The sequence below is a fragment of the Coloeus monedula genome (assembly GCF_965178545.1).
Source record: "Coloeus monedula genome assembly, chromosome: 4".
Lineage (NCBI taxonomy): Eukaryota > Metazoa > Chordata > Aves > Passeriformes > Corvidae > Coloeus > Coloeus monedula.
The window spans coordinates 54,120,775-54,135,400 of NC_138784.1; the positions used below are offsets into that span (position 1 = coordinate 54,120,775).

General features: G+C 37.4%; 1 protein-coding gene across 1 annotated transcript in view; it reads left to right on the forward strand.

The window, feature by feature from the left end:
* PTPRZ1 (protein tyrosine phosphatase receptor type Z1) overlaps positions 1-14,626 on the forward strand; it is a gene marked incomplete at both ends in the record, with an annotated part of 129,668 nt that overhangs the window by 95,287 nt on the left and 19,755 nt on the right. The window contains 2 exons of the mRNA XM_082280542.1: positions 523-4,090; positions 7,696-7,840. Coding sequence (XP_082136668.1) covers positions 523-4,090; positions 7,696-7,840 — 3,713 coding nt within the window. The remainder of the gene's footprint in view (positions 1-522; positions 4,091-7,695; positions 7,841-14,626) is intronic.

Here is a 14,626-nt window from a genome sequence, read left to right on the forward strand (position 1 = left end):
TCTTTTCCAGAAAACTCTGAAGATTCAGCAGCATTGAGGTCATAAAATATATTTTACAAATTCTGTTCTTATTATTAGAATTTAATTGCCATCAGGATATTAGTGCAAACTTCTGGGACATTGTAATAGCAAAACTATTTTTTCATTGCTGTGTATACAGTACATACTATATATTGCATATACAATTGCATTTTATTAGGAAAGAGTTAGAGCTTTTTAATAAAGTAAATAAATAGTGTGAGTGATTTTTGCCTGTCAAATACAATTAAAGTTACACAATATTGAAGAAGTTGTTGGGACACAGTATTTTTCTGGTTTTATTGCCAATATGTAATATTTTTCAAGATAGAAGAGGATACCTGTTCTTGTAGTTAATATTTTGGTTTAAGACCAAAGTGTCTTCTCAAGTGTTGTCTTGTTTTATGGATGCAGGAAGGCATATTATTACAGTTTTAGTTTTCATTCATGTACAGAGTCTATAAACATTTTTAATTGTCTTCGGCAATGATATTTTTTTCAAAGGATGAAGTTGATGAAAAGCAAACAGAGGTGGATGAAGAAACTGCAGTGGTTCCTAGCACTGACAGTACAGTGAACCAATTGAGGAGAGATTTTCAGGTGATTACATCCAGCTACAGTCAAGAAATAATGGGAACAAAACCCAGTGAAGCTAAAGCAAATAGATACTTAACAAGAGAAGAATTGCATGGTAAGGATAATGTTTTCAAAGCAGTTTATTATGCTACTTCTCCACCTATTGGTGAAATTTCTGAAGAGGAAGATCCTTTTTTGGAATCCCAAACAATTGCTGGAAGTCCTCCTCAACTCATTGACTCTACCAAAGGCAGAGAAGAAGAGTATATATATCTTTCTTCAGGCACCGAGCCAACAAGAATAACCACTACTGGCCACAGTGATGAAGATTTCTTATTGTCTCCTTTTAAACCTCATCAGGAATCTGATGACTTTTGGAGTTCAGTTCCTACCACTTCTTCATCACAGCTGGTTACAGAGGAGACCTCCCAAGAAGATGCCCTTCCTTCAGGAAGTCCAGACATAAGTGTGCGTGATGTTCTTTCCCCAGGCTCCATTAAATATGTTTCAGAAGGTGTAGCACCCTCAAGCTCTGATGAGCCTCCAAAGCATACTTCCACTGATGGAAATTTGTGGTTTCGTAATGCTACAGCTCCAACAACTCAATCTGTTGATGCGTCGCCTAGCAGGCAGTTGTCTCAGACCAGTTACACTGATGCTTCTGTAGAGGGATTAAAGCCAACTACAGTGCCCTATTCAAGCAGCCCAGTCGTTTCACGAGACACTTCAGATGCGGATTTAGAATTGCCACATTATTCTACTTTTGCTTTCTCCTCTGCTGAATTATCACCTCACTCTATCTCTTCAAGCTCTGGAGAATATGGTTCTGCTTCTGCTGCCAGTGAGGTACTCTCTCAGACAACTCAGCCAGTCTATAATGGTGAGATACCTCTTCAACCTTCCTACAGTAGTGAAGTGTTTCCTCTAGTCACCCCTTTATTGTTTGACTCTCAGATGCTCGACACTACCCCTGCTACATCAGATAGTGATGTGACCTTGCATGCCACACCTGTATTTCCCAGTGTTGATGTGTCATTTGAACCCACCCTGTCTTCCTATGATGATGTACCTTTGCTTACATTTTCCTCTGCTTCCTCCAGTAGTAAAATGTTTCACCGTTTGTATACAGTTTCTCAAATGTTTCCACAAAGTGCTACTCCAGCTGTTGCAAATGATAAGGTGTCCCTGCATGCTTCTTTGACATTGGCAGAGGGTGATCCATTAATACAGCCAAGCCTTGCTCAATATGCTGATGTGGTGTCACATCAGACCACTCATGCTGCTTCGGAGACACTGATATTTGGTCATGATAGAACTCACATATTTTCTCAAGTTGAACCATCCAGCAGTGATTTAAATATGCATGTACTATCTACAATGTCTGAACTTCCTTATGCTTTGTCTGGTAATGTGGGCTCCCTCCAAAGCTTTACTGTTTCCTATGACTCTGCAGAATTTGTGCATGATTCTGTTGGCATATTTCGTCAAGATCCTTTATTTAGCAGCTATAACAATGTACTGGTGCATAAACCTTCTTCTGTAATATCACAAGCTGATACTTTGCTGCAGCCTACGCGCTCTGTATCTAGTGACACGGATTGGTCTGAAGCATACTCTGGTAGTGAGTCCCTTTTGCCTGATACAGATACTTTGACAGTACTTAACGTTTCCTCCTCTGATTCTGTTGATGAGATTCCATATGAATCATCTGGGTTTAGTGATGTTAATAGGATGCTTCAAAAAGGTGATGTTATATATGGAGATGAGAGAGAACTGAAAATTTCCTCCTCTTTAAGTGAAATGGCTTCCAGTGCTGAAAGTAAAGTGATACATGAACTTTCTACATCTGTTTCTAACAATGTTATAATTGAGCAGAATATGTCTCTGCAAGAAAGCCCACTTCCTGTTTCTAGCACAAAGGGAATCCTTCCAGTCTCTCTTGCTTTTCCCACTACTAAGATATTTGATCATGATATTAGTAAACTTACAGAAAAGCACCTTTCTGTTCAACCTTTGCATGTTACAACTCCGGCCTTTGATGACACTTTGCTTAAACCTATGCTTAGTGCAAGCTCAGATCAAGCTCTCTCTGTCCCTGCTTATAGCAAAATGTTATCCTCGACTCAGCTGTACTTTTATGAGACCTCAGCTACATTAAATAACGAAGCATTACTGCAGTCCTCCTTCCAATCTTCTGGCGATGGCACTCTGCTTAGCACAGTTGCAGTTGTGCCTAGTGATCCAATATTGGCTGAAAGCTCAAGGGTTCAAAAAGATAGTTCTACATTTGACCAAATATTGCATCAAATGGCACCAGGTTCTGCTACAACTGAAAGCAAGCTGCATTCTACATCTGCACCTTCTGTTGCTGATATGATGTCAAACACTTTTAGTAAGCCCACAGTGTCACTTCAAAGTTTATCTGTTTCTTATGGAAGTGAGAAATATGTTTCCTCCAGTTTATTTAACAGTGAAGATGTTGAGAAGGTTATGCCTTCGTTGTACAGTAGCGATGTTTCATTCCAGCTGACCAGTTTAGAAAACACAAATGCCTTTCCCCCCCAGGCAGCAAATGCTGTCACAACTCCCTTCCTAACAAGTGACACATCATCACATGTAGCTACTCCTACAGACAGCCATATGTCTTCAAGTGTTTTTGAAAGAAGTGAGGCTGCCAGTGCCTCTTCAAGTTCCTCACTTGGTTTTGATCCTGTTCATATGCCTGCAGTTGTTTCTGGTTCTGATGTGTCCGTTCATCACACTCTTCCTTTACCAAATATACTTACTTCAGTTACGGCTGTTCCTCCCAAAAGTGAGATCCCTGTAACTTTGCGTAGGTTGCTGGTTCCTTCTAGAGAATCCTCTGGGTTGTCTCCCAGTGTCATGTCCAGTACTGATTTGTGGTCTTCTGTAGTTGAGGATGACTACGATGAATATGATGATGGTTTCCCTGTAAGTAACTGCATCTCATGCAGTTCCCATAGAGAAGATAAGGATATGTCAGTAGAGGATCAAAATACAAAGGTAAACAACGACAAGTCCCAGAGTAACCTAATTATAAGTTCATATTCTGAGAAACCTGAAGAAGAGAAGTTTTCTACTGCTGCATCTGACAGTCAGATAAACCGTGCCATCGACAGACGTAATTATACATCCATGCCAACTTTGACAGCAAGTGTGATACCCAAGAAGCACAACGACCTGAAAATTTTGGAGAACCACATTCAGACTTCTAGCGTCCAATTCCAAAACACATCAGAATCTAAGTCTTGGGCTGTTTTGACAAATGATGAAGAAAGTGGTTCTGGCCAAGGTACCTCAGATAGCCTTAACGATAATGAAACTTCAACAGATTTCAGTTTTCCTGACCATAACGAGAGAGACACTGAAGGGGCAATTGAAGCAGGTAACTCAGAATTAACTCCTGGATCATCCCAGTCATCAACCTCATCTGTTACTAGTGATCACTCATCAGTATTCAACATCTCTGAGGCAGGTTAGTTATGGATAAGATTAATGAATACCATGGGAAGCTGTGAGGGGATACTTTCGTGCCATAGAGAACAAGCAGGTTTATCTACAGCTAATAAAGGGAGAAAGTAACAGTGCCTATGGGTGTGATTAAGGAAGCATTGGGGAACAGGGGTGCATACTGAGCTGGTTATCTTGTGAATGCTACTTCTGGCTACTTAAAACTGCACCTGAAATATTCTTCATTAAAATGATTGATGCTCTGCTTTTGGATAGATGCATACTGTCAGCAGAAGTTGAGTGGTGCAAAATCTAAAACCAGAATCAGTACTAATTGTTTAATTTTTGTTTTAAAGGTTTGAGAGAGACTTAGGTTCTCTGTTAAGTTCTCTGTACAAAGACAAGTGCTGCCCTTATGGAAATAACACCAGAGGAAATCATGCCTCTGCCAGAGGAAACATACCCCTGATATTCTCTTTTAAACTTAGAGCAGCACTTTTTTGTGTGTGTTTTCTAAGAGGTTGAACAAGGAAGAAGATGCTGCTTTGATTCTGATTCATATGTACTCATAAAAACATTAATTTTTATTCTGTGTATGCCACTTTCAGATGCAGAACTTTTGTGCCAGATTTGCATATTCCCAAAGTAAAGCCAGATTCTCCTCTACCTGTTTATATTTATTGCTATTTTCCTATTTATTCCTCTTAAAGTCAGTGAGAGTATTTGTGACGCATGATTCCAAGGATGAAGTCAGAAATCAGAATTGATAACCCATTTCCTTTGTATTTGAAAATGCACTGTGGAAAATCTGAAGTATTCAGACACATAATCTTCATTGCTTCTTGTGTTAAAGAATTAAAATCAAAGACTCAGGTCAAAAATAATCTATGATCTTTGGAAAAAAAACCAAACAAACAACAAACAAGGTTGAATTGGTATTTTAGAAAATAAATTGAACTTCTGTTATGTACTTGCAGCATCTGTAGAGGGCAGTATCATTCAACTAAACCCACTAAGGAATGGAATCCACAAAGCCTGGGAAGGTTTCGGCCCAGTCCTACAAATAAATACACAGTTGAATTATATAAGGTTGTATACCTCATGAGCAACAGAATACTAATATGAAAAGATGGTAAATTGGCACTCAGTATAGTTTGGGCTAGTAGAATGTGGAAAAATAGAAAATAAAAATTAAAAGAAAATAGAAAACATTGAAATTACTAGGAGTCCTAACAAGGTAGGTGTTACAAAATTGGATCAGTAAGTGGATTAGTTCACTGGTAAGTAGTTACCACTTTGTGTAAAATCATTAAAATTACTTCAAAAATAAGCAAAAATAACATTAATATTTCAAAACCTATCTTCTTGGTAGGAACAAGTGTTGCCGTAAGATACTAGAGTTTATGTAATGGGTGTCATTTGAATTTTTACCAATAGTAACTCAAAAAGGATTATAGAGTACTGGAGAAGGAGGAGTACAACAGACTTAGTTTGTCTTCTAGATATTACTGAAAGACACTCTATAGTATCATTTCATTTGCATTATTTTTTTTCCAACACATGATGCTAAATACTGGCTTTTAATAAACTGAAAATTCAATTTCAACATGTCTGACATGGACTCCTGTAAATCAAAGACATATTTGCTAAATTAAATTATAAACAAATGAAACAAAAAAAAAAAATCTCTCACCTGAGAACTTATTTATACATTGCAGTGGATTTTGCAGAAATTGGTGAAATATCTTCTTGCTGTGACCATTACAGAAAAAAATCATCATTTAAACTTTTCCCAGTCTTGTAGTTGTTGATGCATAATTATGCTTGTTCTGAACTAGGATTTTCTCCTTAAGACCTCTATGATTACCTAAGCCTTTCAGCGTCTTTTGAGAAACTAAGGCAAATTAATAGAAGGAAATACGCGAAGAATTCAAACACATGAGTTATTAGAAATCAAAGAAATCTACTATAGCTGAGACTGCCTCTTCAGCTGCCATCATTGGAGTGATGGCCAAGTAGGCAAGAAACCTCCTGTTACAGAAGTCTTGCACTTCATTCCCCATAGGAGGAATCCTAATAGAATATGGTCATGAAGTTTGAAGGAGCCCTGTCATCACACAGCTAGCATTGGATTTTATGCTGTGGATTAGTCCAGAGTTGGATAAGCAAGTCTGACTGTTTCAAAGGGATCATACTGTGTTTTCTCATGCATACACATAGTTTTTCTCTGAAATCAATAGGAAGTATCAACCAAGAGAAACGTGGAGATTTTTCAGGAGCAACTTTGTGCCTTCAATTACTTTGCCCATTGAGCTGCAGAATTTAAAGCAAAGTGATTGATATGGGTGTTAAAGAGTATTTTGAATTAAAACCAAGAAGACATCTGCAAAATCAGAGCCTAGACCTTTTTGCACATAAAGTTCTGAAAGCTTCTAAACTCAAGAAAATGGAAGCAAATAGAGCTGCCTAGAAATCTGAACTGTGTGAAGCCATTTGTTTTTTGACATCTTATTTAGAGCATGTAATTTGCTGTCTTTTTTCCTTTCCAGATCCAGCTCCATTCCTTCCTTTCTTTGTGTACAAGCTTTTTTTTCATGTAGAATTGGTCTCTTGAAATCCCAATGGAGTGCAGATGTTTTCTACACAGCAAAATTCTGCTCTTATATAGAAAATTCATTGAAGTAGGACTGTTCACAAAAGCAGAAAACATCCTAGGCGTTTCATTCTAACAAGTGCAAAAGTGCTTATTTATGCATTTTTAACTCAATTAAAGCTCACAGGAGACTGCACAGACTGAAATAAATCCATTTTTTATGTTAACATCACAGCTTTAAAATGTTTACTTCTTGAGGTACGACCAAAGCTAAAAATACAGTGTTGATGTTGTCCACCATTATGTTTCCTTTTTTAATAAAATTAGAAAATATATTGTTTTAATTTTCATATAGATTCCTATGTCTAAATATTTCTGTCATCTAGCATTATATGACTCACAGAAATATGAAACTAAAGCAATATCTAAATAACAATTTGATCACCTGTAAAGATGGAGGTGGGAAATTTAACTGTGGCTCCAGTAGAGTTGAGAGAGGCAATTGGATTCAAAGGAAGCAAAATGTATCCATAAAGCAATTTATAGAATGGGCAATGGATAAAAATACAGAAAGCTAAACTGCAATACAGCAAGCACATAAGGACTGTTGCAAGATAATTTTCATATTAACCTGTTAGCCAGAGAAGTGATTTGCATTATATGACTAGCAGTTTAATATCAATTCCAGTGCACATTCCAATATTATATATTCAGATTTCTTAACTCATTTGGCTTTCAGCTAATAAAACAGATTAAAATAAAAAAAACTTTCTTCTGAATTTTAACAACAGTCTGCTATTCTTACAAAGAGAAGTCTCCACTGCTGGAAGGCTGAGTCACATAAGCTTGAACACTTTGCTTTACCCTCTATCTGCTTATCTTCTGTAAGCTGGTTTGCAAATGTATAAACTTTCTGCAGTACATAGTAAAAAATAGAGGTAAGTGATATTAAGTAGGCCCATTATAAGATACATTCACTTGTGCTGTGCATTTCTCAGAATTTAAACATGGACTGTTTCAATTTTCTCTGACTGCAGAGGCAAGTAATATTAGCCATGAGTCTCGTATTGGTCTAGCTGAGAGTCTGGAATCAGAGAAGAAGACAGTTATACCACTTGTGGTCGTATCAGCCCTGACTTTTATCTGTCTAGTGATTCTTGTGGGTATTCTCATTTACTGGAGGTAAGTTGTTTTTTGGTTGACCTTTTTTTCAGTTCTAAAGAGCTCTGATTTCAAAAATGTGATTGGCATTATTGAGCTAGTTTAGGAAGGAGACTGGATCTTGTCTCTTACCATGTCTTCATATTGCTCTGTGTCATAAAGAGGACAAAATGAGGTGATTTCTGTCCAAAATACTCAACTGCAATTTTTTTTTTTTTTTTTGTGAGAGTTTAACGACTTCAAATAGTTTATACTGGGAGACTGTAGTAAACAATAACTTGTGATTGATGCCTAGAAACCAAGTAACTCAACAGAGCACTGGGAAATGCAAGAGGGAGAAGGAAAATAAATATCATGGCATGGGGCAATTTACTATCTTTCCAATCCTTTAACCATTGAAAAAGGTAGATACCAATTTAGAATGAGAATCTATGGTCCTCAACAGGAGTATGTAAATAAGCAATTCATATGGCACTGTAGGAGTGTGCTGTAGCTGACACTGTGTAGAAGACAGAAAGGGGATGATGATACTGTAATAGTGCAACTGTTTGAAGGTCACTTACTGAGTAGCTTTTAGGATGTCCTGTGGTTAAAAAGTCATTCTCCTTTGTGATTCTGCCAAACCAAAATTAGCCCTCCAGCCTTTCAAAGCTTTAGTGGATAACTATGGATGTGTTTCATGTGCACACATGTGCTGAGGTTTCCTCATGGACGTGTTTCTCTGTGGCTTGATAAATTGATAAGCCAGTAAAAATATACTATAAAGAGAATTGATGGTTAAAAGAAGCCATAATAACATAATCAGGAAGAGCAAAAAACTGTATCCACACTGTGCAATAAAACAGACCAGCTAGCATGGCACAGGTAGCTTCCATACAGCTGAAGTCACTTCCCTCACAGAGGATAAAAACAGAGTAGCTGCATTCACATCGCTTACTGGGGATGGCCTCTGCCCTGTGCTAACCCCAAACTGTGTCAAGCGTTGTGTGAAATACTGCAAGTTGGCCTGAACTAAAAATGTACCAGGAACCTCGTCAGCCACATGACAGTATGTGGCAATGCTCAAGGCTTTGTCACTCTTCCACTGGTTCTGGTTAAAGACAGTCTTCCTAGGGGCATGCCTGCTCTCAAAACCTTTGCACAGTCCTAAGACTTTCTCAAGTGTGCAGGTTGTCAGGGAGGAAATGCTGTGGTGGGCCAGAAACGCTGTGTGGGGAAATAAGCTGCAAAAACTTCTGCTGCTTTAGTGATTGGCTGGAAGCTGATCCTGCTTCTGCTGTGCTAACATATAAACTAGCAGCCAGAAACAGGACCTTGCTCTTACAGGGACTGTATAAAGAAGTGGGAAGTCTTCCAAACATCTCCTTCCAGATGCCTCCAGAGCCTGTTTCTTCTTCCTTCAGCCCAAATAATCCTGCTTAATCTAAAATGAAAAATAGCTAGAGAACCAGTAACTTTGGCCCTTTCCAAACTACTGACTACTGTTATCTCTAGGCTGTAGTGTCAGGGTGGTGCTTACTGTCTTTTCTTCTAGTCTCCTGACGCTGGTTTTCTGTCAGCCTATGAGGGTGTGTTCCACATGGGTAAAGAACACATTCCATCCCTGAACAGACTAGGCTGGAGAATTTGAGTTCAAGCTTCTTTGGTTTCAGGCAAGTGTGCTAGTCAGTTAGACAGCCTTTGCCATGGCTAAAGACACTTGAACAATGAACCTTGAGAAAGATTTCTTCTGCTTTTCAAAGTAGTAGTTAATTGCCACAATAATTGCACAACTCATTTCTTAGTTTATGCTTAGTTGTATAACTATATTCTCCATCCCAGGATTTCCAGCTAACCACTTGCATACTGAGAATCTTTCCCTGTCATTCATGTTATGCAACATGATTGTTCATATTCATCTTCCAAAGGGTTTCATCCCTGATGCTGAACAGTATTTGAAATCTCTTCTATCTGCCAAAGAAGGCCATGCATTTAAAGACCCAGATTGTACAATGCAGTTCTAGTAATCCTACATGTTACAAGCTTGTTTTTGTCAAATAACATTGTGTTCATTTTGTATTCTTTCTCTGGGAATGAACAATTCTGTAAAACAGGTCTTTCAAAATAAAACAAAAATCCCGTTAGCAATAATATCTTCTTGACTTGAATCTAATCTTTTGTGTATTTCTTGTGCACTACAAAATAAAATATGGAGCTCTTTTATTGTTAATCCTCAAAATTCTCTTGGCATTATGATAACACCAGTAACTATTTCTTACTTCAGAGGAATGCAACATAAAGACTATGCATTGTAGGTAGGACTTTGCAGCCCTCTTTCAAAGTTGCCAAAACACACACCTCTTTTTAAAAGTCTGGAAAAAAATCAGAATATTAACTTCATTGCTATGCAGATTTTATTAAGCCTGGGAAATACTAGTAGAAAGTCTGTAAGATTTTTCTAATAGTTTGTTTTGAAATAATTGCTGTTAGATGTTAATGTTTCTTTTTATAATGCACCTTTTTTTTTTCCCAATTTGGGCCAATTATTTTCATTTATTAAAGTTCATAAAAACATTTAGGTTTATGAGGAGTTATTCTATATTCCTTTTGCAAGAGAAGTCCACAAAAAGCATTGGTCATAGCTGGTCATTTGAGTGTATAGTATTTAGGGTTGTTTCCACTATTAGCTCTTTATTTGAATGTGCAAAAGTTGTGTTATTTGGTTGAAAACCAAATGACTACCAAGAGCAACAAGTTCCAGTCTCCCAAGGTTAAAGAAAGGCAAAATTATTTATTTCTTCATTTTAACGACTTGTATCAGAAAAATAATTCTGTACCATCTGTTGTTTGGGTTTGGGTTTTGGGGTTTTTTTTTAAATGAAATTGTTAATCAGCACTTGAGGAAATTCCTCAATCTCTTCACTATCTCATTAGGCATCATTTCAATCTTTTTTTTATAGGTATTTATTTCTCTGACAAGGATGAAAACTTCTAATGGCAATATTGTCTAAAGATTGAATAATTACCAGTAGGAAAATGCACAATTTTTAACTACTCTGGTTTCATGTATCTTTTGTAATTCAAGCAATTTTCAAGCAATGTCATTTTCCTTTCATTTCTTCAGTGGAATTAAGATTACAGTAGAATAAACAAGGAGATTCTTTGCCCTGTTTAGTGGCCTTGCTGTCCAGATAGACTTTTTTTAATAGCTTTAGAGAGAATTTTCTGTCCAAATCTAGAGTCTATCCATTGCTTTCAGTATCTGTCTACTTTCCAAGTTCTTGCAGCAGAGATGTGGCAGGAATACCTGAATGTGCTTGCTCTGTTCTTTTCTTGGTGGCTTCATTATTACCATTTTGCTTAATTATTCGTGTTTGTGCAGATCAATTTTTACAATGTTTATTGTAAGAAGAGCACGGAGAATAGTGGCATGGTAAGAGTTATCAGTAGGAGTTATACCATTCAAAATTCTTTCTCAACAAACATCATAGTAAATCGTAGTAAAAGACCATGATAACATGAACCACAAACTGCTAATGCACTTGCAGGTCCATTTGCATCTACAGACATACTGAGTATCAGCTGCCTGTCATGCAGCCTGTTAGACATTTCATGATAGCAACACTTCAGAAGTTACCAACCTGATGACAGACAAAACCCTAGCAGTTATTTGAATTTTAGTTTTCCTCTACTACCCTATATCTTTGAAACATACCTGTCAGAGAATGCTCATTTTCTTATCCATGATTTGAGCTCATGCCTTGAGTCGTGTGATGTTTATAGAAACAGAGTTGAGAATCCTCTCTAAGGATCATTAAACTTGCACATGCAGAAACATTAAAACCAGATTTCAATATACAGAGGCCACACTCATCCATCTGTAAAGGAGAAACTTCTCAACAGTGTGGCATCTCATAAATAAAAGTGTTAATAAAATCTGAGAATTAAAATTCCAGTTGACAAACACATAAAGATTAATTGCAGCTATTTAAAAATTGAATAATTGGCGTCCATTAAGGATCCACTTAAAGATCATTTGACTCCATCAGATCTTTAAATTATCTGAACATTTAAAAAAAAAAAATCTAATTAAGTGTTTGAGACCTACTGGCAGATAATGCTGTGAGCTCAAAAGAACTGAAAGTTCTCAGAGAAAGATGGAATCATGCCTCTAAGACCATTCTGCGTGAGCAGCAGAAGTGCAAACACATCCTCTCACAGATGCCTCTGCCTTGCAGAGTTCAGCTCCCTTCCTGAGTCCCTGGGGCAGGAGCACTGCACACACGCAGTCCCATGTGCACGGGGCTCTTTGCCTGCCTCGGTGACAGTCCCAGCCAAGCTCTGAGCTGTGCCTGCCCCAGGGCAGAAGTAAGCACACATTCTCAGCCAAGGTCCAGGGCCTGAATGATAGAAAATCTATGTCCCCCACAGTCTGAGGCTTAATCTTGTAGTCCCAAGTCGCTCCCATTGAAGTGTTCATTCAGGTCTAGTATCCCTCCTGTCAGACAGAAGTGCTGCTGCTGCTGCTGCTGTGCAGATCCAGACACTGTAATTAATTCAATGGTTTGGCACTGCCCCCATATATAAAGTGTGTTTTTGAACCAGTGCAGTGTCTAAATTACAAATTACAGTTTTAGGTTGGAGATCTAAATGCTGTGATGAAAGGTGTAAATTAAATAATCAGGTTATTGAGTGATGGGACCTTTGTCTGGAAGTTTGAAATAGTCATCACTTTTTTCATTAACAACAAGTGATAATTAACAAGATGTGAGTATTAACATTAGATTTAGTCATGAAGGCTTTCAGTGCTGATGCAGAAGCAGATGGAGTGCCTATTTATGAGTCTCAGTACAGGTTAAGTCAACTGCTATGAATTTGTCTCCCAAATGTGCTAAGGGTGTAATTTATTTTGAGCCATAATTAACTTGTTAAAGATTAAAAATACATTGGCTCAGTGAGGGATAATGAGTGTATGGCATAATATGAGGACATTTTAAGTACAGCTTTAGATGTGAAAGTCATTATGCTAATTAAATTCTTTATAGCTCAATCTTTTCTCACGCAAATAGGTGACAACATTAGTCCGTAAACCTTGTGTATGATGGGTGTTCACAAGCAGTAGACATTTGGGGGAGTACACTTTTTGGGTTTGGAGCTTTAGCATCAGACTGGTTGGCATGTTTGGTTGGTGCAGTTTTTAATAAACACAATACAGCATTCACTGTGCCCAGCAGACAGGGCCAGACTTTCCAAAGTATGTAATGATTTGAAGACTTTGGTACCTGCCTGTCTCAGAAACATTTCACACAGAGTTCTGATACTAACTCTTGAGTCTTATGCTAGCATTGAGACAGCCTCTCTCACCTCAGCAGCCACTGATTCTAATGCTAGAGATCCCTTAAAATTCAGCAGGATGTTCCCAGGTACCTTGGTGTCCTTGGTCTGCATCTGAAATTGCCATTTCTAAGTAAAACCAAGTACATAACAGATAGTATTGCTGCAAATTTCTCTTGCAAAGCCAAAGCTTCTCTGTGAACATCACAAGTACACTTTTAGAGAATTCTAGCTGGACTTCAGGTTTAATTGTCATGTGAATCACTGGAACTATTTTGCATGCCTCAGTTTTCCGTTTTAGGCAGCTGTCTGCTTTTTCTTGTGTTTTAAGAGAATCTGTATTGTACACTGATAGAAAATTCCCAACACATTCTGAGAATATGGGCATGTTTCCCAGAGGCTTAATTCAAATAAGCTTACCAAAGTCTTTATGATCTACATTAATGGTTCTGGAAAGAATGACAACAGCCACATATTCCCTATATATTTCTCAAAGTATCTTCAAATTTTATTTCTGCTTATAACAATTATATGAGGGGTTTTATGACTGCAGTGATACAGGAATGCTACAGAATTTATAATAACAGTGATTATACAAAGTAGCAAACAATCATACAATAGTTTCAGCCAACAGCTTTGAAGAAGCAGAATCTTGTAAATATAAAATGAGATTAGTATTTTCATGGTGCATGTATTTATTTTTGAATTTAATGATAAGCGAATAATAATATCTATATTTTATATAGATATATATAATATATACATATTATATAATAATCTTAACAAAGTTAAGATTGTTATTAGCATGTCTAATCATATGGAGATTTTTTAATTAAAGAGGCTTTGCAATGCTTACAGCAACAGTTGGTTATTCATTCCTTTGAATAGCTTGGATTTTTAACAGATGCTATTCCTATAATCATCACATCTGGATTACAGCACAGATACAAATAACATTGTGGGTCATAGTTAAGATTGATTCCATTTGTATTCATACTTCAATGTTTTTGCAACAAAGCTGGCATCTCCTGGAGTTAGAAATTCCCCTGTTTCGGTCTGTCAGCTTTGGGAAGCCCTCCTTAGTTAAGGTGTCCCTCAGTGTTGTGATTATATTATGGAAAGTTGTTTAGCCCCAGTCATAGTAGTTCTAGAGCCACTGTTTTGGCTGTTACAGGGCGTGTTGTCTTTTATTGCTCTTCCGTGTCTGTGGTAGCATCTATTGATGAATTTCCAGATCTGGTCTTCTACACTGCTCCATTTTCAGGCTAGCATCATTACATGAAAGGGAACAGTAATTATTTAAGTGAATTTAGGTAAGTAAGGAAGAAAGTAGCATTTTTTGTACTTGGAGCTGTGCAGCATCTACAGTAGCTCCTGGTGCAGAGTTTCTCTTTCAGTTGTCACTATGATGTGTGCTCTATCTTCTGCTTCTGGTATAGGTAAAGATGCATGAACTGTAATTTGCTGAGGTAATGTAGTATCTTCCTGTTGTAT